This window comes from Haliotis rubra, unplaced genomic scaffold, assembly GCF_003918875.1.
Source record: "Haliotis rubra isolate DU_JTF1 unplaced genomic scaffold, ASM391887v1 Scf503, whole genome shotgun sequence".
Taxonomy (NCBI): domain Eukaryota; kingdom Metazoa; phylum Mollusca; class Gastropoda; order Lepetellida; family Haliotidae; genus Haliotis; species Haliotis rubra.
Window position 1 is genome coordinate 803,535 of NW_025767195.1, and position 23,111 is coordinate 826,645.

Consider the following 23,111-nt stretch of genomic DNA (forward strand, 5'->3'; position numbering starts at 1 on the left):
GGAATAGAGTGAATAACAAACCCGGTGCTGGGTAACTATTATTTTATATCAGATAGAACTGATGGGCATAGAGTAACAAACCCAGTGCTGGATGACTTATATCTTATATTTTATATCTGATAGAACTGATGGGCATAGAGTAACAAACCCAGTGCTGGATGACTTATATCTTATATTTTATATCTGATAGAACTGATGGGCAAAGAGCGAATAACAAATCTGGTGCTGGGTAACTATTATTTTATATCAGATAGAACTGATGGGCATAGAGTAACAAACCCAGTGCTGGATGACTTATATCTTATATTTTATATCTGATAGAACTGATGGGCAAAGAGTGAATAACAAACCTGGTGCTGGGTAACTATTATTTTATATCAGATAGAACTGATGGGCATAGAGCAACAAACCTGGTGCTGGATAACTTATATCTTATATTTTATATCTGATAGAACTGATGGGCATAGAGAGAATAACAAACCCAGTGCTTGGTAACTATTATTTTATATCAGATAGAACTGATGGGCATAGAGTAACAAACCCGGTGCTGGATAACTTATATCTCATACTTTATATCTGATAGAACTGATGGGCAAAGAGTGAATAACGAACCCGGTGCTGAATGACTTTTATCTCATATTTTATATCTGATAGAACTGATGGGCAAAGAGTAAATAACAAACCCGGTGCTGGATAACTTTTATCTTATATTTTATATCTGATAGAACTGGTGGGCAAAGAGTGAATAACAAACCTGGTGCTGGATAACTTATATCTCATATTTTATATCTGATATAACTGATGGGCATAGAGTGAATAACGAACCCGGTGCTGGATACCTTATATCTCATATTTTATATCTGATAGAACTGATGGGCATAGAGTGAATAACAAACCCGGTGCTGGATAACTTATATCTCATATTTTATATCTGATAGAACTGATGGGCATAGAGTGAATAACAAACCTGGTGCTGGATACCATATATCTTATATTATATATCTGATAGAACTGATGGGCGTAGAGTGAATAACGAACCCGGTGCTGGATACCTTATATCTCATATTTTATATCTGATAGAACTGATGGGCAAAGAGTGAATAACAAACCCGGTGCTGGATACCTTATATCTCATATTTTATATCTGATAGAACTGGTGGGCATAGAGTGAATAACAAACCCGGTGCTGGATAACTTATATCTCATATTTTATATCTGATAGAACTGGTGGGCAAAGAGTGAATAACAAACCTGGTGCTGGATAACTTATATCTCATATTTTATATCTGATAGAACTGATGGGGATAGAGTGAATAACGAACCCGGTGCTGGATAACTTATATTTTATATCTGCAAGATTACGGTGATGCATCAGTGACCGGCATCAGTGTAATCTAGCTTCTTGGAGGAAAATCCATTTTTCAGACGTGAGTCGTTTTTTGCTGTTTGTTAATGATCGAAGGACGCTTGTATGGCGGTAGAGGAACGGGGCACGTCCTGAAAGGAACATCCTGGAAGAAGTTCCATTCGGCGCAGGATTATTGATGGTATGGGGCTGTGTGTCGTATGACTGCAAACTTCAGCTTGTCACAGTGAGAGGAAATGTGAATGGACAAAGATACCAAGAGGAAATCTTGAGGAGGCTTATAGTGCCTCAGTTTGATAATCATCCCCTATTAACAAGGCCAATCTTTATGGATGACAACGCCAGGCCACATCGTGCACCCGCAGTCATTGATTTCCTGCATCAAGAAGCTAAATTAAAACCGTTCCACGGCCAGCCAGAAGCCCTGATTTGAACCCCATCGAACATGTTTGGGACATTCTGAGGTGTAAAGTTCGTCAAAGAGATCCGCTAGTCCAGAGTATTAGACCGAAACTTACACCAAGAATATAACTGGTTTCCCCAACATCGGATTCAGCGTCTTGTGCACTCAATGTTCAAAACGTCATCCAGGTGGGCGGGGTTACACAAAGATACTGACTGGGTCTTCTGTTTCTGAAACGAGAGACCTTTTTTGTGGATTGGATTATTGAATTAGGTCTATGCATCGTGTTACCCATTTGGTTTGACCATACTTGTATTAACACATTATGTTAAAAAAATATATCTTAATTTCAGTTTTATTACAGGACCCATGTTTAATCAAATTACACTATTCAGATTCTTTGTTTTGGGCTTTTGCGTTAATGAAAAGTCTTTTCAGCACTTTGGCTACAAAATATTTTCTTGTGAAGACGCACATGACATATAATAAACTGTGATTAAATATAGGTACTGTCATAAAACATGGGTGTTGCGATACTTTTTCCATCTGTACATATTTTAACATTACGCATTTAACTGGAAATAGATTTCTGTCCATCACAGTATACAACTTTACCTTCAAGATACACCCGAGTCTATACATGATGAATAAGAAACATATCCTTTGGAAAATGGGCATCAGTACCCTCTAAAGCTGAATGTATTAAACCTTGCAGTGTTTGAGCATTCCATATAATGTAGAGAGCCAGTAGGTTTTAACGCCGTTTTGAACATTATTGTAGTTATATCACAACGTCAACTTGAGGCGGTAGGAGATGCACTTTGGTAAAAACCACGAGCAGGAAGATGGTTCTGACATTCCAGCAATGTAATTGATCATTGGTTTCTTGTCTGTTCAGGGCGGTGGGGTAGCCTAGTGGTTAAAGCTTCGCTCGTCACGCTGAAGACCTGGGTTCGATTCCCCACATGGGTACAATGTGTAAATGCCATTTCTGGTGTCCCCCGCCGTGTTATTGCTGGAATATTGCTAAAAGCAGCATAAAACTAAACTCACATTATATTCAAGTGAGAGTCATAATAACCAATAAAAGAGAAAAATGTACAATTAACAAATTTTATTGAAACACACATTATAGAGTTTACAATCATAATCAGCAGTACAATGCGCCATATACAGTCAAACATCATTGTATCGGAATTGAAGGAAATTACTTTAGTTTTCCACAACTGCAAAATGATGCCTTCATAAGGCAGATGCAGGGACCAAGCTTTTTCTCTGATTTTGTTAAGTGGACTTACATGAAAGTTTTATCCAATGATGTTGGACTGTATGTGCCACCAGCCATAAATATCAGGCCCTAGTAGAGTCACTGCTCCCAGTAAAGTCCACAATGTGAGACAGTTGGTTGTCCTGAATGATGCTAATGCTCTGTTCTGGAATCTAGGATCCAGGGTGCCGTTCCACAAAGCGTTCGTAGGACCATATCATACGAAATTCTATAATATACTATATAGTTACGACTGTTTTAATGCCATGAACGCTTTGCGGATCAGGACCCAGTTTTGGAAGCGGGCAGAATGTCAGTGTTTGCTCACAGAGGAGAGCTTAATACAGCTGGAAGAGTAATGAAGGTGTCAAGCGCTGGTACCGACACTAATGGATTCTACTGTCCCATCTTTGGAAGTATCACCAGAACACTTGTAATTTATCAGGGTCCACAAAACGTTCGTAGTGCTGCAACATTCATAAGCCTATGACAAACTAATAGAGTTGCCACCGTGTATGAAATAAGGCCCGTCCGAGCTCCCGAGATGACTAGATTTCTGACGGACGGTCTAAATTAACAGCAAGCCAGCCCGATGGTCTGGTAAAAATGTTAGATGCCCCATACATCTGAGTAAATTCACCATATCTTGGTGTCTGGTCTGGTTAAATTCCATCTGGGCTGGTAACATTTTGAAGTTACCAGCCCTTATGTGTTGCTGGGTTTTTGGCTTATTTCATACTAGTGATGTTCCGATGATCGAAAATAATCGAAAATCGATCGAAAGAAGGATTAAAAATGATTTGTTGTTTTTGTATAGCACCCTTGAATGAAGTAAACTAACCATCAAATTTGACGAATATTCACGAACAAACATGCGCTCAACAGCGTAAAGCTATGCCCATTGTAAACTTTTAACCACTTTTATTGTTTAATTACAATTCCAGTGTCATTCTTGCATGTGCATTTCATTGCATGACAGCATTAGTTATAAAAAAACAACATTAATTAGAAAAATAATGTGGAAAACCCTTAAAATTGGTGATTACATTAAAAATTTATATATTTCGATTATAATCGATAATCGTCAACCACAATCCTCTGATAATCGATAGAGGATTTGGTCTCCAATTCCCAACACTATTTCATACACTGGTTGCGACATGTCGTAACCCAGGGTCTTAGTATTTACGAGTGCTTCAATCAGCTGCCACCAGCAATTAGAGAAACAACCCAATAGTATTTGTAAATAAAACACAACAACCAATAAAACAAGTGTTACATACAGTAAACTACGTTTTTAACCAAAACCTTATAACGAACTGATGGGTTTAACAAACTGTTTTTGTTTTGTTTTAATGTTTCTGTGCCTTGCTCTATATCATAGTTAAAATGTGTACAATGAACTAGGTTATAAGAAAATAATCTATAAATTAGAGGTCCTCCTGACTTCATCGTAATCGTTGTTTATTGTACATGTATATAAAACACACCAACCAGTGAGATAAAAATGTTGTGCTTTGTTAATATTTCACACATATCAAACTACTATCTGCAAAACCATACTCAGGTGGTTAATAGTCTTGCTATAACATCAAATATGAAACTCAACTTTTCATAAGGATCATTAGACATGAATATATTACATAAATAATAAGAAAGAAAAAAGAAATCCGTCCTTATTAAAAGTTGAGTTGTATATAATTAGCATGACTCATGTCTTTACCACATTGTCCATGGCAACACGTTTCTGAAGACCTGGTTAATGCATTGTCAAGGCTATAATTGGTGTACAACTGAACAGCTACCAGATACACGAATAAAGACTGTCCTATTATTCTGTGTTTCCAATCTTCTGCCCACCCTGAATTTTCATTCTAACGTGAAATAATTAACACTTTCTATTCTCAATTTTCCCCAACGATGTGAAATACAAAAATACTCTTGTACGCTCACTATAAAAAGCCAGGTCATCTTTCTTCATCGAAATTTTTGAAAGGCAAGTTTCCAAAGCAAAAGCCCACCTCTAGGATTTGATAGACATAATTTAATGAAGGGATAAGTTTAACCAAAAGGTTTCACCAGAAAATGTGTTAAAACAATGTCATAACCAATCGAAAAGATTTCACAAACAAAACAATCAATTATTGATTTTGAAGGTGCAAAACATAATCTGAAACTTGTAACAAAAATTCCCAAATCAACAAAATGTACCAATCTGTGAAATTGTTGCTGGACTAAATAGCTCATAAACGTCACAAAAATATGCCATTATGCTATATCAAATTTGAATTAAAAGGGAAAAAATGTCATATATTTAATTTCATAAAAAAAATTCAAAGATGTATATAGGTTTTAATCTAGTATGTGAACTAGTCTACATGATTGCAAGAAATACCACATTTGAAAACATGGTCAACAATAGAATTAAGTCAAATATACTCATACCAAAAATGGTTGTCACCTCCTCCACCCCTGCTAAAAACACCACCATCACCCACCCACCCCATCTTTGTACATACACATCTGGTTTACTTTTGCAAAACTGAGGGATAGCTTTTCAAAATATGAAAAAATCTTATATTGAAGATATATTTTTTTTTCTGAAAATATCCTAATCAATACCATACACATATCTTTATTATACATTATCTCCTAAAATTTTAGCTGCATACCATTTCTAAATTTTCTAAAGCTTTTAAAAAATGTTTTGGATTTGTGTAGATTTCAGGATTCTTCAAATCTGACATTGAGTGCAATTCCCTATTTTGATGTGTACCATATGTTCCTTATAGACTAAAATTGACTTGCTTTGGCATGTGTTTGTGATGGTGCAACAGGTGGAAGATGATATGCCCACTTTCTGCAAACTGATATCACTATTTCATAATGATTCATAAACACATGCTTATGACATAATCCTAATCATACAATTTACTCTGCTATTAGTACAGATTTCTTATGATTACAGAAATGGTTTTCTTCCCTTCTATGTAGAAACAATACTTTAATAATGATAATAATAATAGTACATTTCTTTAACACATATCTCCATACACAATGTATGCTTGAAGTGTACCAAAATGTTCAGTGGGAGAGTTCATCAGAATAGGCAAGTTGAAAGAGATGTTTTCAAATGAGACTTAAGATCTGATGATACTCTGAAGATTTAATGTCAATAGGAAGACAGTTCCACTGATGTGCTGCTGAAAAAGCAAGACACCATTACTGACACCATTAACTTTTGGAACACTGAGAAGCTAAGATATAAATCCAGGTCGCGAGCAGGAGTGTCGAGATCACTCAAACCCCTCTGCAGCATATTTCATCTAAACCTGTAAACCATAAAAATAATATTAATAACAATTTTTAAATATATATACATTTTCGAACAGTGAAAGATCTTGTGTAGATAAAGGAGTTTTAACCAGAAGAAATATCGTGACTCATCTTTTAAATGTATACAATATAAAATATTTATATTTGAATAGAAGTATTTGAAACACTTAAAATTACATATGATATCTAGCTTCATTTTAAAGGGCTAAATTGATACACAGAGTAAAACTGACAGAACGATAGTCTGAAATTTCATTTATTGCCATTTGTGTAGTCAACGTATTGGTGTAATATCTTTGGTTCAATCCCAGAGTGCCAACATCTAAATCAGCAGCAGGCACACTGAAAACACTTCCACCACTATTTATGTACATGATGAGGTGAGGTGAAATTAGGTTTAACGTCATGCTTGAGAATATTTCGCTCATATGACGACGTGCATGCGTGTGTATGTGTATGTGCGGCTGCTTGTACTAGCCCAGACTGAAGCTGGTTTTATAGTGCTAGCCCACTGAGATACCATGCCGCAGTGAAGCATGAATACCCCACTCAGACACATTATACTTACTCCAAGCCAACCAGTCCTTGTTGTACCCATAATGCCGAGCGCCAGGCAGGGACCACCAAGTACCATATTTTAACGTCTTTTGGTATGATACGGTCGGGGATCGAACCCGCGACCTTCCGCTCTCCGGGCGGACGCTCTAACTACTACACCACGGAGGCGGTCATTTATGTACATGGACTGAACCAGTATTGTTGGGACATATTTTGGGCTAAAAGAAAAGCCTCTGGATTAAAGTTTGAAATTTGTTTAATATCTGCTTCCCAAATCAAGTCTGGTTGTCTTGTATTGACATCAATTATTAAATAATACGTAAAAATATAATTTTACAAAATAAAATAAAGCCAGACCAATTTTACTTCTTGTTTTACGGATTTCTGCTGTCAGAAAACAGGAGGCAGGAGGCAGAAGGGAAATTGTTTTTTTCAAATATCACCAGTCAAAGTAATATTCTTTTTAAATTCTAAAAGTATTTCACTTTTGGCAATTTATGAAGTGTATATGGGGCAAAAAACAATCTAAAACAAATTTTCATGTAACTTTACATTTATGGCCCAATAAAACATAAGAATTTATTTTTTGAGTGGGTAAAATTATTTTTTATTTGTTTTCCTATTCTTGAAAAAATACGACCGGCAGCTTCGTAAAACAAGAAAAAAAATGGTCTGGCCTAATGTACACAACAAATATGGAACCATTCACATCAATTAACTTTATTTAAGATAAACACAATTCATGGTTTAATTAATTGTTGTTCAAACAATCTAATGACATGGATCGTTTCAATCACAAATACTTCAAGTATTTTGTTTACTATTTTTCATTCAATATGCCCATGTATATCCATTTATCATCCAAAATTGTGTTCAACAGGAGATATCGCTTGTGTGAGATCAAACGATATCTCCTAGGAGATATTGTTTTGACAGTAGATTTTGTACAATGCCCTGACAATGCTATGACGTCATGTACTTGATGACATGACAATGCTATGACATCACTGCACTGCAAGGCTAATGACAGTAACATCTTCAGAGATGTACATATTTCATTGAAAATTAATGAAGGGTGATTTTGAAAGATAAACAGAATCTCACCCCCGTGTCTTCTGATATCAATTATATCAACACTCGCTGATAAAGTAAAAATATCCTCGGCAAGCCTCGGATATTTGTAACTTTATCAACTCGTGTTGATATAATTGATATCAGAAGACACTTGGGTGAGATTCTCTATATCACAGCTGCAACAGGTAAGTCACATTCACTTGGAATCAGTGTAGGTGGTAAAAACTCTATACAAGTACCACTATTTATGTATACTGCAAATAACACAACTAATAACTACAACCTGTAAATCTTCACAGTCATCTTCAGCTTCATTAGGACTTCCCCATTCTATTTATAGATGCTTCCACCAATTCACTGATTGTCCAGCATCTGAAGATACTGCCTGTCTGTTGATTGGCCATTTTGTCCACTTCTTTAAATTTCCTTTCTAATGTCCTTACGCATTCTGCATGAACTCTAATGGAGTGAGGCCTCTTCACAACAGCTTTCCTTCCATCATCTGACTCACGCAATGAATTCATCATCATTCAGAACTTTACAGGCTTTACTTGAAGCCCAGTGGCTGGACAGCCTAAAACCGATGCCCGGCAAGTGCCCCTATTTCTGTGTAGTGGCACTTTCACAAGCACCACTATTCCATACTGACATGGTCCCAGTAACAGGTGAGCCAGGCTTCCCAAGTGCCACTAATCTTGCAGAGAGTTGCTTCCCTGACCCAGACTTACAAAGAACATGTTTATAATCACCCTATTCGTGCTCTTGGATTTCACCAAAGCAATCATTGTCCAAAAACTGTATTTCTTCAGAATTACTCCTACATAAGCTGTTGTACGCTTAGTCTGTTTCCAAGGTAAGTATGTAATATCAAGGGATTTCGAGATCAGGTTGGAGGGTGTTATTAAAAATAATACAATAGTCCTATGATTATGCAATATCTCAAGTGTGATCTCCATGGTATATCTTCAACGTGAATATGTACAAACTATAATCACATATTGTGTAAATCATATGTTGATGCTTCACATACATGATAAATGATTTTCTTTGAAATCATCGCCCTAATAGTCACAAGTATTGCTTGAAGTGATTGTTCAGTTTTCTCCTTGCATTTCTTTCAAAGTTTTCCATTTCATCATCCATGTGGTCCATGCCGGCTGCATTCCTAATACCAGTCATCCCATTCCGAAAATCATATACCCAGTCTTCTGAGGGTGACCTCCTTACCCACGATGGACGAGGCAGAGGAAAACTTGGAGTTGTGGCTGCTGATGCCCCATCGGTATCTAGATCTTCTGGTGAAGGCCTCTCGGTCACAGTCAACTCTCTCACATCCTCATCCAGTCCCGTATCACAAGCTAAGTCAAATGCCAGCTTTTCTTCCTTGTTCTTCAAGAACTTGTCAGCTTCAAGCTCCAGCAAGACCTTAACATTGTTACATACAAAGGAAACCCTTCTTGTGCATATCTTGTGTAGCACTGTGTTTCCATCGAGGTCCGTGCTGTTGATATCTGCTCCATTTGCTATGATGTCTTTCAAGGCATTTGAGTCCAGAATATCTAGTTTTGTGCAATATGTGTGCAGGAGTTCTTTTATGACCGTCTCACCATGTTTCTTAGCCAATGCACAAGAGGTTTGTCCTTGTTTGTTAGGAGAATCAACAGGACATTTCAGTTTGATAAGTACTTCCATACAAGTTCTGTAGTGTTCACTCAGTTTGGGCATAGCTGAAAACAGCTTGTGAAGTGCAGTATTTCCCATGGAATCCTTTGCATCAATTGGTATTCCGCTTGAATGAATAAATCTTATAAGACCTGCACAATGGGGAGTCATTCCTTCAGCCACTTTATGTAAAGCACTTTCCCCTCCCTTGTCCTCTGCACACAGATCAGCTCCATTTGAGATGAGGAACCCAATAATGCGATCAGTGAACTCCCCCCTGTGTTGTGGCAGCCAGGTGTATCATAGTCAGACCATCGGCAGTGGTTCGGTGTATGTCAGCACCTTTCTGAATCAGCCTCTCCAGGACACCGACAGTGTGTTGTTCATCACACTGTACAAGTCTTTGAAGCATCAGGGACAGGCTGTCACTGTTAATGTGATCACATGACAGTAACTTCTCCAAATCTTGGACTTTGATGTCTAGCTTACATGCTCTCATGAGTGCTTTCATAATCATCAATTCATTCAAATCATTTACTCGGTTCCTTATCACTATGTCCATGACGGTATCATCGGCAGAATTAGCTTGAGTAAGATCATCTCCAGCATCAATAAGGATTTCAGCAACTTCTTTCCTCCACTGCCCTGAAGACAGGCATACTTTGTGTAGAGGGGTGTCCCCATACTTGTCACCAGCAGACAGCATTCGCTGGACATCTCTTGATTCAGGACTTGTATGAAGATGCTTAAGAAGAACTCTCAGCACAGCTGGACTGTATTTGGAACATTCAATGCAGCAGATATGGATTGGTAAGTGTGTGTGCATATTCTGACTCCAAATATCTCCTTTGCAAGACAGAAGAAACTCTGCAACCAGTGAACTGCACACTCCTCTTGATACACAGGCATGATGCAATGCTGTCATTTGTTCTTTGTCTGCAATACTGACGTCTGCTCTCTGTGGTTTATTGATAAGTCCCTGTACAAGCATCTGAGCAACTTCCACGCTTGTGCCATGTGACACATTGGAGACTTTATGCAACGGAGTTTGCCCCTTGTTATCTGTCGAGTTCAGATTTGCACCTAATTTCATCAGTGCTTTTACAACATCAGATTTATTTTCTTTGCTCACAGCATGATGCAAAGCTGTTTCACCTTGCAAATCTTTTGCATCTACATCTTTACATAAAAGTTCTGTTATTTTCCCATCACAGCCATTTTCAGCGTAGCAATGTAGTGGTGTCTGTCCTTGCTGATTTGTCTCTTTGTATGTTAATCTATAACCTGTTCTCGGCATCAACATCTTGATGACTTCATCGTTACCTGTCCTGCATGCAAGATGAAGTACTGTGTTGCCCTCAGCATCAGCTGTCTTTACATCCACATTTCTCTTCTCAAGAAGGAGCCTTAAGACCGCTGTGGTCCCTGTCGAAGCGATGAGAGTATGGAGTGGAGTTTGCCCTTTTCTGTCTTTCATGGTCATAGAATGAATGTCAGTTTTCTCCACCATTTTATATTCATCTTCATCCTGCATCAAGAACTGAAGAATGGATGCCATGATACCATTTGAATTCATGCAAAGCAAATGGGCAGGAGTTTGTTTGTCATTGTTTTGCACACTGGCGATATGTGAGTTTCTGGGAATTTCATTTTTAGCCCTGACAAGCTTCTCAACAACTGGTTTGTTGATGAATCTTCCCTTCAGATGAACATGCAGAGGGGTATTTCCATGTTTATCTGGAGCCTGTGTATCAAACCCTGCCTTCAGTAACTGTTCCACACATGTCACATTCCCAGTGACACATGCTGAATGCAGAGCAGTAAAACCATCAATGTCAGTGGTGGTGGTGTCCCAGGTCTTCACCGTGAGAAGCCACGTGAGAGTGTCTGGTTTGTTAATGTGAGAAACACTTGCAGCAAGATGAAGAGCTGTCTGGCCTGTTTCAGTAACTCCATCTAACACACTGGGGTTTCTCTTCAGAAGGACCTCTGCTGCACCCTTTCTATTAAACTTGCAAGCTGCAAGAAACATCTCTTCCAGGTTTGTATTGCATGGTTTTTCATCCGATGTTGCATGGTCTCTCTGCTCCAGGAGATGTGTGATGATTTTCTCATTTCCACCTTCACTGGCACTTACTAACAGGCTTGTCCAGTTGGGACTTAATCCATCACAGCTAACTGCGTTGTATTTATCAAGAGATCCAAGTTTGCAAGCCACCTCAAGGGCGCTGACGATCAAGTCATGTCTGCCTTTTCTACCTTGGAGATTTGTGATGAAGGTTTTTACTGCATCAATATCTCCATGTGTTATGACAATCAAAATCCATTCCTTCAGTATGTCAGGAGAGAGGTTATAAAACTGGTTAACAAGCTCTCTTAAAACTTTGTGGATAATTTGTGGACATTTACCCACCTTGCAAGCAGCCATGCAGGGAAGGTTGACCTTTGCACCCACACTAAGCAACAGGTCATAAGCTTCTTTGTTGCCAGCCTCACAAGCTCTTACCAGAGCCAGATGCTTGATATACTCTCCACTCCCAGGCAGAGTCCTCAAGACGTTCAGTACAATCTCCTCTACCAATGGAAAATGCTTTAATGATATGGCTTGCAAAAGAACATCCTTGTAATTTGTAACTTTCTCCTTGAGTTTCTTCTTAATGTTTCTCACAAAGTCTCGTGAATTAAATCCTGAAAATTTTAAAGCATCCATGACACACTCCTCTTCCAAGAGCCTTCTGATCAAGGGTTCTTCAAAATAAACATCTATGGCGAGTTTATCTGTGTCTTCGTCTTCACAGTCTTGAATTACTGTTTTGTGGATGAGAAAACTGAGGGGCACCATTCAAGCATGTGTTCTTCACTTTTGAAAACAGTACTTGACACACTGCATCAGTGACTGATTCATGAATAACTGTATATCTTTTGTTTGTGCAAATCAAGTACTCTCCTATCATACCTTTTGCTGCTTCCTGAATCTTCCCCAGTGAAATGCCTTGTATGTCAAGTATCTTGTTTAAATTTTCAAAAAATGGTTGTGGAGATTTGGGTGATCTTGGAGGCCTATTCTTGGCTTCATATAAGAAACCATCTTTCACAATCATTACAAGTGCAGCAAATTTCATCTGTTCATTTTCGGCCATGTGTTCAAGCTGCTGAATGAAGGAACCAACTGGGTTCTTTAAGCTTGTCACTAGCTCTGTGCCCTTTTAGAGCCACTTGACTCAATGGCCATGAAGAACCAGGGTGGTCAGTTAACTTTGCAATCTCCTGAAGTGCCGCCTCTTGAGAGCCCTCTGCTGGTCCTAAAGATTTGACTGTCTGTGGCTTTAATTTCTGTTTCAAAATTTCATATCGTTCATGTTCTTGCAAAGGAAGGTCTTGTAGAGTCACTGCATGTTGGGAGTTCTTCCCCTGACATTTAAGCAGAGTAGATTTCTCCAGCTTTGGCAGGTTCCTTGTTGAAATGCTTATTATGACATGAGCTGCACCTCTGCTAGCAAGTTCCACTGCATCAGTTAAGTGGGTATCAACTTCATCATGCCTCTTAAAGGGAACATCAATGAAAATGACGAACGCTTCAGATTTACCATCCTTTTTAACATCTTCAAGTCCAGTCAGATCTGTAATACATTCCAAATCACCTTGATTCTGGATATAAAGTGGGATGTAGGACTGATCAAAGGTTTTGAGAATGTACAGCCCCAGTGATGTCTTGCCACATTTTTCAGAGCCTTTAAGTAAAACCCAGCCACTTTTCACACACTCCATTGCAGACTTGGCGGCTCTGGTTTCATAGTACGAATCCCTTCTAAATTTGTCAAGTTTTCGCTTGGTCTGCACTGAAACGGGAAATACAGGTCACATCAAGACCAACCCATAAAAATACAGTTGGTTGCTTGTTGTTTAACTCTGCACTCAGCAATATTCCAGCTATATGGCGGCTGTCTGGAGTCTGGACCAGACCAATCCAGTGATCAACAGCATGAGCATCGATCCACGCAACTGAGATAAGATGACATGTGTCAACCAAGTCAGCGAGCCTGACCACCCGTTCCATTCGTCACCTCTTACGACAAGCATGGGTTACTGTAGGCCAATTCTAACCCAGATCTTCACGGGACTTAAAACCACTGAGCACTGGTCAATATATTTAACAAAACTGACATTTTATTGACCATGTAGTATTCATACCCTAAAGACATTGATAAACTCAATATTGAGCAAATGTGTGGCACTCTCACTCGCACTGGCCAGTCTTATATTCAGGACAACTGACAAGTATTACTTATGTCAGTGGGATGTGTACTGAATACAGATGCAGTGTGACAGTTCCAAACATGAAAATGACACAATGCGGAATGGACTCGTCCTAGGCTACGTTTCTGTATTATGATTTTGGCTAGGGTATGTAGTACGCCTTCAGCTTTAGTGAAAACCTACTGTAACCAGGATTCCTGACAGAGAGGGGCATGCATACGTACACAGACACACATACACACACACACACAGACACACAGAGAGACAGGCACACACACAGACACACATACACAAACAGATTGAAATGGTAATAAATGTACAATACAACAATCAAATATACATATTTTGAGTGTTCACACTGTAATGTCAAGTTTTCTTAGCGGTCATCAGTTCAACTCATTAGAGTTATCTCCCTTGTAGACCGCGTGCTTGGAGCGCGTGCAAAATGTGTGCGATGGGATGTTTGTGAATTTCCAAGTCATGGTGTACTCTCTGATGCATCATAATGTTGCACGTATTCTACAATTCCAACGTAAGAAATCTGTGTCGTTGTGACTGTGAGGTCTGCTTACAGTTTGTGCGATTTGAGATATGAGTTGATTGAACTGCAGTATCAATGTCAGTGTTTAAAATTCCCAAAATTACACACCAGACAGACGTACTGATAACTTAAAAAAATTACCAGTCAGGATAAAAACTTGCCTGTCCGGTTTTCAACAATGAAAAAAGAGTTTTCAGAATACTTTTACTGCTTGTAGGCATCGCAATGAACAACATAGCACTAACAGGCATGCATCGAGTTTAGGTAAACTGAACGTACATCAGCCTGGTTCCTGTTGTTGCGCTGCGCTAATGTTCCGACACTGACCCAGGCAACCACATTCGTCACAGTTCGCCCTTTCCGTAACCTCGCTATTCAGCTTGTCCCGGAATAACACAAGTGAGTAACGAATGCAGCAACCACAGAGTCGGAGTGTTAGCACAGGCGCAACAGACCCAGGGAACCAGGATGAAAGTACATGTGTTCTGATTGGTTCTTGTAAAATGAACTGTCCAATCGTAAATAGTTTAACATAATTATCATAATACCTTAAACACCTCAAACTGACGACAAGAAAACCTGTCTGATATTATAAAATATTTACTGTTAAGGGTAAAAACATCTACCAGACTACCGGACAGGCTACTTCTGAAATTTGACTGTCCGGACGGTCGGGCAGGCGGGAATTTTAAACGCTGTTAATGTGCGAATTCAGAATACAAATTTTGCTCGACTCTTATCTCTCATGTTGTTCTTCGAATCATGAAACTTGGAAACACTACACACACATATTCAGATTTAAAACATATAAAATCCACCTATAACATATACAGAAAGTTATATGATTAACTAAACAAGAAAGGTGTTTATTCATGACAAAAATAAATAGAAACAGCTCTTTTCCTGAATTCACATATGACCCATTTTAACTTTACCAAATAGATAACAGTAGAAAATTGACAAACTTTATGGATAACAACTTTTTATATTTTGTGAGTTCAACATTTGGATACAGATTCTTGTACTGTTGTCAAGCGGGAATGTGGTCCACAGATATTTTCTGCGATGGCCTTGACCTTCAGTGTCACCAAAACACAAGTGAGAACAATACTGAGTGCCAGACGAACATGAAAAATGATTCCTCAGAAACGAATCAGAAATTTCATGAAATTTGAAGCATGATGCATAATTTGACCTCTAGTGACCTTGACCTTTCCAGACCCCGTCCTCATGTCATACAATGGTAATAAGAATTGGCAAATTGGATTGGGTACTCAGGCTTGCTGACTTGGTTGATTTATGTCATTTTATCCAAATCACATTGATTGATGTTCATTTGATTGATAACAAATACATAATACATACTGGTCACAGCAGTTTACAACTTCACTGTTTTAATGACCTAGTTTCCATGATGTTTAGGGGACCTAATGTTATCCAGGGGTGCAAAAAAATACCCAGTGAGTGAGGGAGTATGGTTTTATGCCGCTTTTAGCAATATTCCAGCAATATCACGGCAGGTGACACCAGAAATGGGCTTGTACCCAAGTGGAGAATCGAACCCGGGTGTTCAGCGTGCCACGCGGACGCTTCAACCATTAGGCTACCCCACCACCCCAAAGGTGACATTGACAATATGCCCTGGTATAAACAAATATATAACAATAAATTCCGGTGAGTCAAGAAAAATACTTTTAAACCCAAAAAACTTCTTTTTCAATACATCTAAAAATTAATTTAAAAAAGAATGGTTGCTCTAAAAAACGGATATACCTGTCAATATATTCATATTTATAAGATTTAATGAAACATACCCTTTATCTTGTCCAATCGGGTAACCACAGGAGCTGAAAGCATGATCATATGAGCCTTCACTGTCTTGAGCAACAGACAGTTGTTTATGTTTCTCACTGATTGGCTGGAAGCCACTGAGTACTTTTGATTACTGGGTATGAACACTTATAAAACTGTAGTCTTAAATCAAAATGAAATTTTAAAAAGAGAAAAAGGAATGGCCATTACTGATTGTTGTCAGATATGTGATTAAAAACATCAGTGGTGTTCCTAACTAGATGGCTGAACCAGTTCCGATCATTTTCCTGTGACTTTCAAAATTTTGATAAATATAAGTCCTGAAGAGCTCAATGATAGTATCATCTATATCGATGTAAGTATCTTCTACCAAGATGAAAAGACTTTCTACGAAGATGAAAAGAGCTTCTATGTAGATGTAACGATCGTCTATATAGATGATAAAATATTTTTTAGATTATGTCACTAATCCGTTTTTATACTTACTGTTCTGGTTGATCACTACCTTCTGACCGACTACAGTATTAGGACAATTTGCCAATTTGACCTGTCATCTCTCCTATTCTAACATCCCCTGTATATTGCGCTGAAAAGTGAGTCAAACGTTCATGTAACATCAGTGTTACTTTATCATACAGCTATGGAAGATATTGCCTATCAAGACACAGTCAAAACAAACCTAAGATCGTGATCTGGTTAATGTTCTGTAAATGTAGCAATGATGGCAATATAGTATGGGTGACTATTGAGGGGGGAACAGCTATTGCGATAGCGATATTCTATTGCGACCAAGTATTGCAATACTGTAGTTTTTTTTCTCCTTGAATTGTCTCATTTGAAGTCATTTCCCATATGAATGTATAGTTTATATGAATAAAAACAAGTTGAAGTAGTTTCTGTCTCTTTTAATAACTGACAATAAACTTGAAATCTAGATCAAGTAAACAGTTAAAACATAAACTCAATGAAGCTGCAAGTCTGCTCATTTATCAACGAAAGTCAATTACTGAACTATCTATAGTCACACATACTATCGATGCATCGATAGTTTTTGGCTTAAACCATTGATTAATTGCTATTGGAGACTCAACAATTGCAATGCATCGATAGTGCATCGTTACAGCCCTACAATATAGGTCTGAGAAACAATTCAAAGTAGTATTTATGTATTATATTTCTAAAACAACCTGGTATGGACAACAAGTTAGTGAAAATAACGCAGCCCCAAAATGTTGAAATCATAACATGTGAACCTACCGATAGCATTCTGGTTCAAGTTCTGTAATCTCGCCATCTGTGTGCCACTGAAATATATTCATTGTTGATGAAATGTGACTTATTAAGAAAAGTCTCCACTGAAGAAGAAATACATCTGACATGGCCCTACTATCAGTACACCATATCCTGTTTGTGTGTTTGCTTCTAACAGACTGACGACAGACTGTAAATACTCAAGTCTGGACCAGACAATCCATCGACTGACATCGTGAGCATCAGCCTAAACAAACTGGATGCGACGACATGTGTTATCCAAGGCACAGATCCGAACAACCTGATCCTGTTAGTCGCATCTTACAACAAGCATGGGTTGCTGAAGACCAGCTCTAACCCAGATCTTCATAGGATCCACATGAGTGAGTGAGTTGAATGTACTTTGGACCATGCAAACCAGTGGTTGACAGGATTGACAACAATGTGTTTATAAACATATGTAGTATACATAAAGCATCTAAACAACAATGAACATTTGTAATGCCTCATTTAATTGTGATGACATATAGATAATTAAATCTAACAGTATATTCAGTAATTTTATCATCTATAATTTTATCATCCATAATTTTATCATCCGTAATTTTATCATCCATGATTTTATCATCCATAATTTATTCTCCATATTTTTATCATCCATAATTTTATCATACATTATTTTATCATCATGTTGCAAATCAGAATTGACACCTAAAGGCAAATTCCAGTTACAAGACGTACAATTTTGCCCATAAAGGACATACCTGGATGAAGGCATTTCCATGGTACTATCTGTAAAGAAAGAGATTTTTATAGAGTAACTGAGAGTAATGATACAGGCACTTTCTGGAGTTGTTGTACTTGAACTAGAAAGTATATTCTGGAAAATATGTCAGAAATTTTCGTTTGAAATATCCCAATCAACATTTCCGGTTGAACTTGTACCAGAAATGATATTCTTGAAAATGTCTCAGAATTAAAACACAATCAACATTTTTAATAAATAAGAGCCTTTTTAAGGCCACAAATTAATTGTTAAAGTTTCTTTCAAATTTGTTATCAAGTTGCAGGCAAGTTACTTTTATGATTTAATATTGTTAACAAAGTGTTCTAAACATCTTCGTACAGTAACTGTTACTAGATGAATTCTTTTGGTACGTATATGCACATGATGTATTTCACAAACTAAGGAACCTAGGGAGACATAGAGAAATCTTCTTCATCAGGCGGTACCTCGGGACAACAAATTATGTCTGTTATCCTGATACACACGGATCTTAGTGCTAAGACAACTGTAACTCCCATTGATTAACTAAGATCTAGACTTACAACAGTGATTGCGCTAAAATCTTTGTGGAATGGAGTCCTGGATGTTTGGTACTGAGTTGGGATGGAAAAAACCCTTATATTTAAATATGTAGATTAATGTTTACCTACAATCGTGTCGGCAATCAGAGAGCTGAGTCTTTAGCAAAATTGAACAGTATTCAGTTCAGTTTCATTATAATATATCTAGAAGCATGGATATGGAGCAGACAAACCAAGGAACATAACTGGGGCTAATCTGGGATTCAAACTCATGACAGGTGAATTAAGGCATGACTTATAATCTACTGCATGATATTCTGGGTAATGGCCAGTGGTTGGGGTACACCAAAATTTGGTCATCTAAGTCCATACATGATTCATTCATGCACACAGAAGAACACATTCGATCCCGGAATCTCCTCAGAAACCTCTCAGATTATACACATTGGGTATGGAATAACCTTATAATACCTTTAGGATCTACAGGTGAGCTTGCATTCCTTCCTTTCATCTGTTCATCATCGGAACCATCGTCCTCCAGGTCTTTTATCTTTACATTTGACCTGGAGAAGATAAATATCAATGGTAACAATTCATAATTCCAACATACGCTATTCTATAAACAACAAAACATTTTAACATTAATCAGTTCATACAGAAACAGTGTCCAATTAAGTAAGTCATTTTATTCACGTTTTTCTAGGCCACAGGCCCACAGTACAAAAACTTTTCAATAGTGTGATTACAAATGAAGTGATTCATACAATTTCATAGCAAAATATATGTATTTAGACAAATTCACAGAAGTAAGTTGATGATTTGAAGACATAAGTCTAACAAATGTTTCAAATGAGGGGTTACTATAGTATTAATACTGAATATATTGCTTTCTTTAGTCGGAGAAGGCACAGAAGACAAGGATAAAATGGTACTCGTTTTCGACAAGCTGGATATTATATCGAAGGCAGTATCTGCATAAACGGTTCTTGATGTCTATGCCCAATCATCTCCCCATTTCGATCATTAGCTGGTGGCAGCCACATCTGAATCTGGTTAACGCTTGCTTCAATGGAGGGGAACTGATTTGTGAGGGATAAGATTCCGCATGCAGAACTGTTTTGTAAGTTGAATAAGCTGTCAACTTGGAGTTGGATGATAAGCCTGCCATCATTGAATGTTGTAGTCAGACACTCTTTGTTTGAACTCAGACATGACAATATCAATATGTCCAACATCTTGCTTAACCAATGCGTACCCGAATCCGAACTAGAATAAGATATGTTTGATATTTTGGCCCAAGAATATCTGTTAACGTTGTCTAATCCATATAGCATAAGATAGTAGAGGTATGACGATACAGAAATTTCATGATACGATACGTATCGCGATATCTTGGAACGATACGATTCGATTCGATGCATATCACGATGTGCTTTCTTTAGTTATTTTCTTTACAAAATCATATTTTAATAGCAAGAAATTTTGACATAACCGTCAATATCTAATGAAAATTAACAATTTTAAGGTCAACGATACATATCACGATACGAAAAATGTATCGATATATTTATCGTCAGATAAAAGTATCACGATTATCGATACTACGATATATCGTCACAGCTGTATTAAATAGGTTTGCTTTGGAAATCTGTCGTAATTTATGTTGATTATTTTGGCCCAATATTTAACACATTTAGTTACATAAGAAACATATAATAGAGGTCGTCCACTTTCACCAAGCACTGCATCATTGCAGGTTGTCAAAGGCAGATGTAGAATTGTTTTGATGAACTTTGTCTGTACCCTCTCAATTTGTTCTACCACCTCATATCCCAAAGAGCTCGGCGCCGTATGTGTAAAATATTGGTAGGACCATGCTGTCAAAAATCCTCATTGCAGTGGTGATCTGTAATCCGCCACACATATAATGAAGTCTGTATATGTGCAGACAAGTCCGAGATACTTATAATACGAGACAGTTTCTATTTGGGATCCCCTGTAGTACCATTGTTCATATGAACATAAATATCCACCTTTACGGAATACAACGATTTTTTTTTTCTGCATATTCCAAGTGTCCAATTAAAGTTAAATGTGTAAGGTGAAATATAATAATGATATAATTAAAGTCTCTTAAATCTCAGAGTTCAAAAGCACTAGTGGTTAGAGTTGAGAAGTGATGACAGCGGAGTTTTAGAGAGAGTAACAAGAGATCATTCATAATGTATGGCCAGGTGTGTGTGTGCGTGTGTGTGTGTGTGTGCGTGCGTGCGTGTGTGTGTGAGTGTCGTCGAACCCCCTGAACCCCACCTTGGCTCTGCCATTGCAAAACAATAACTTCAATGTGGTCTTTAGTCATTTTCAAAAGGTGGGGTGGGGGGCCGGCGGTTTCAACCCGCTGAACCCCCTCTGGATCAGCCACTGATTCACATTGTACATGCTTCTCTATAATAAATCACAAATTTCTGGAAACTGCAAATGATTGACCGGGTGCTTTGGATTTTACGCAGCTTCTAGCAATATACCAGGAACATCATGGCATTGGGCACCAGAAATGGGCTTCACACATTAAAGTTAACGCTTTTAACCACTAGGCTAGCTTAGTTTTCAAAGCAAATCAAATTTTGTTATCAATTTTCTTATGGCAAGCATTGCATATTATGATCTGTTGAGTGTTTTTACTTTCAACTTTTATGCTCATTTATTTTTTTATAAAACATGACCCCAAATTATTATCATCTGTATTTTCCTGCTGCATTTAGCAATTTGGTGATGAAGGTGATCTGCTGGATATGAATTGTTCTAGCTCAAACTGATAAGGAATAAGCAGAGAAGTTGCAAAATTCTTACATTTTGGTTTTGTCAGGATTCCTTCATTCAATCTGTGCTGAGCGATGTTTCTTAGACACAGGTTAGCTTTCCTGACCCCTTTATAGACATGCAATCTTTTTTCTTGCTCTTGAAAACAAACAGAAGATGAACAGTGAAATGTCATTTCCCAAGCCAGACCAATGTTATTTCTTGTTTTACGGATCCGTTTCGATCAGATTTTTCACGAATAAGAAAAATAAAATAAAAATTCTGCTGAAAAATAAAAATCTAATGTTTTCATTGGCCAAAAATGTAAACTTACGAGAATTTGTTTTAGATTGTATTTTGCCCCATATACACTTCTGATAAATTGCCAAAAGTAAAATACTTTTTGGTATTTAGTAGAGGAATATTACTTTGACTGGTGATTTTGATTTTATATTGTTTTTACCTCCAGACGTTATGTTTTCTGAGGACAAAAATCCGTAAAATGAGAAATAAAATTGGTCTGGCCAAAACAATATTTTGCAGACCATTCAGCATGGAACAATGAGTGTGTTTGTCAAGGGTGACCCTGGAAAATGGAGCTACATTATTCTGGGAAAATTTCTTTTAAAATACCAAAAAGAATTTTAAAAAATAAGAAAAAAGGAATACAAAATAATGAAAATAAAAACAACAAACACGAAAGCCAGAGCACAAACACTGAATATGTGGTTTACATATTTTTGGTATTGATGTGTTGTAATTCTATTTCAGCTTTTCGCTTGTATATATTATATGAAATTAGTTGTTAGTTTTATGGAGTATTATCTGTCAGCTTAAGACAGTGTAACACTGTACTACTGTTTATCAGTGTTAAACCATACGTTTTGATTACATTGCACGATTTCTCAACACTAGGCAGAACTGCAGATCAACAAAGAGTGAGTCGTCATCTCAAATCAGGTGAGCTGTATGTCTATTATCCTCTATATTGTTGTTTTTTTTAGAAGTACAGTATGTTTAAAGTGTTTGACAATCTAGTAATACAGGGTGTACATAGGCAGATCCAGAGAGGGAGGTGCAGAGATACACCCCCGTCCACTTTTGTCCTGACAGTTTGACAGTTTATTAAAATGACCATTGAAAGCCTCTTTTAAAAACAGGCAGTATCGAAGTACGCATCCCCCACCCCCACCCCACCCCCTTTCTCAAAAGCTGTATCCGCCCATGGATGTATGCAGTTGATTTGGTAAATAACTTTACTTGTAGCGCCATGAGCATACCAGATGGCGTGGGAGTTTGGCGCGTTACAAATTCACTCATTATTATTATTATTATTATTTGGTTGGTTGGTTGCTGGTTGTTTAAATCCACACTAGGCATTATTCCAGCTATATGGCGGCGGTCTGTAACAACCCAGTATGGAGCCTTAAATCCAGTGATCAACAACATGAGCATCGATCTACTCATATGGGGAGTC

The 23,111-nt window shown here is 37.7% G+C and overlaps 2 protein-coding genes and 2 long non-coding RNA genes across 4 annotated transcripts; all 4 read right to left on the reverse strand.

Annotated features, from left to right (window-relative positions):
- Positions 1-226: 226 nt before the first annotated feature.
- LOC124291975 lies at positions 227-1,814 on the reverse strand. The gene is made up of 2 exons (XR_006902333.1): positions 411-1,814; positions 227-350 (listed from the first exon to the last, which is right to left on the reverse strand). It is a non-coding gene; the product is annotated as an uncharacterized LOC124291975 (long non-coding RNA).
- Positions 1,815-9,925: 8,111 nt separating this feature from the next.
- On the reverse strand, positions 9,926-12,812 carry LOC124291972 (ankyrin-3-like). The gene has a single exon (XM_046729053.1). It carries the CDS (start codon positions 12,506-12,508, stop codon positions 9,929-9,931), a length of 2,580 nt encoding a protein of 859 aa, XP_046585009.1. The 5' UTR covers positions 12,509-12,812; the 3' UTR covers positions 9,926-9,928.
- On the reverse strand, positions 12,811-16,816 carry LOC124291968. The gene is made up of 3 exons (XM_046729052.1): positions 16,763-16,816; positions 16,279-16,311; positions 12,811-13,505 (listed from the first exon to the last, which is right to left on the reverse strand). The coding sequence occupies exon 3, from the start codon at positions 13,432-13,434 to the stop codon at positions 12,811-12,813; it is 624 nt and encodes a 207-aa protein (XP_046585008.1). The 5' UTR covers positions 13,435-13,505; positions 16,279-16,311; positions 16,763-16,816.
- A 7-nt stretch (positions 16,817-16,823) lies between these two features.
- Positions 16,824-18,324, reverse strand: LOC124291970. The gene is made up of 3 exons (XR_006902331.1): positions 18,292-18,324; positions 17,534-17,580; positions 16,824-16,862 (listed from the first exon to the last, which is right to left on the reverse strand). It is a non-coding gene; the product is annotated as an uncharacterized LOC124291970 (long non-coding RNA).
- Between the last annotated feature and the right edge of the window lie 4,787 nt (positions 18,325-23,111).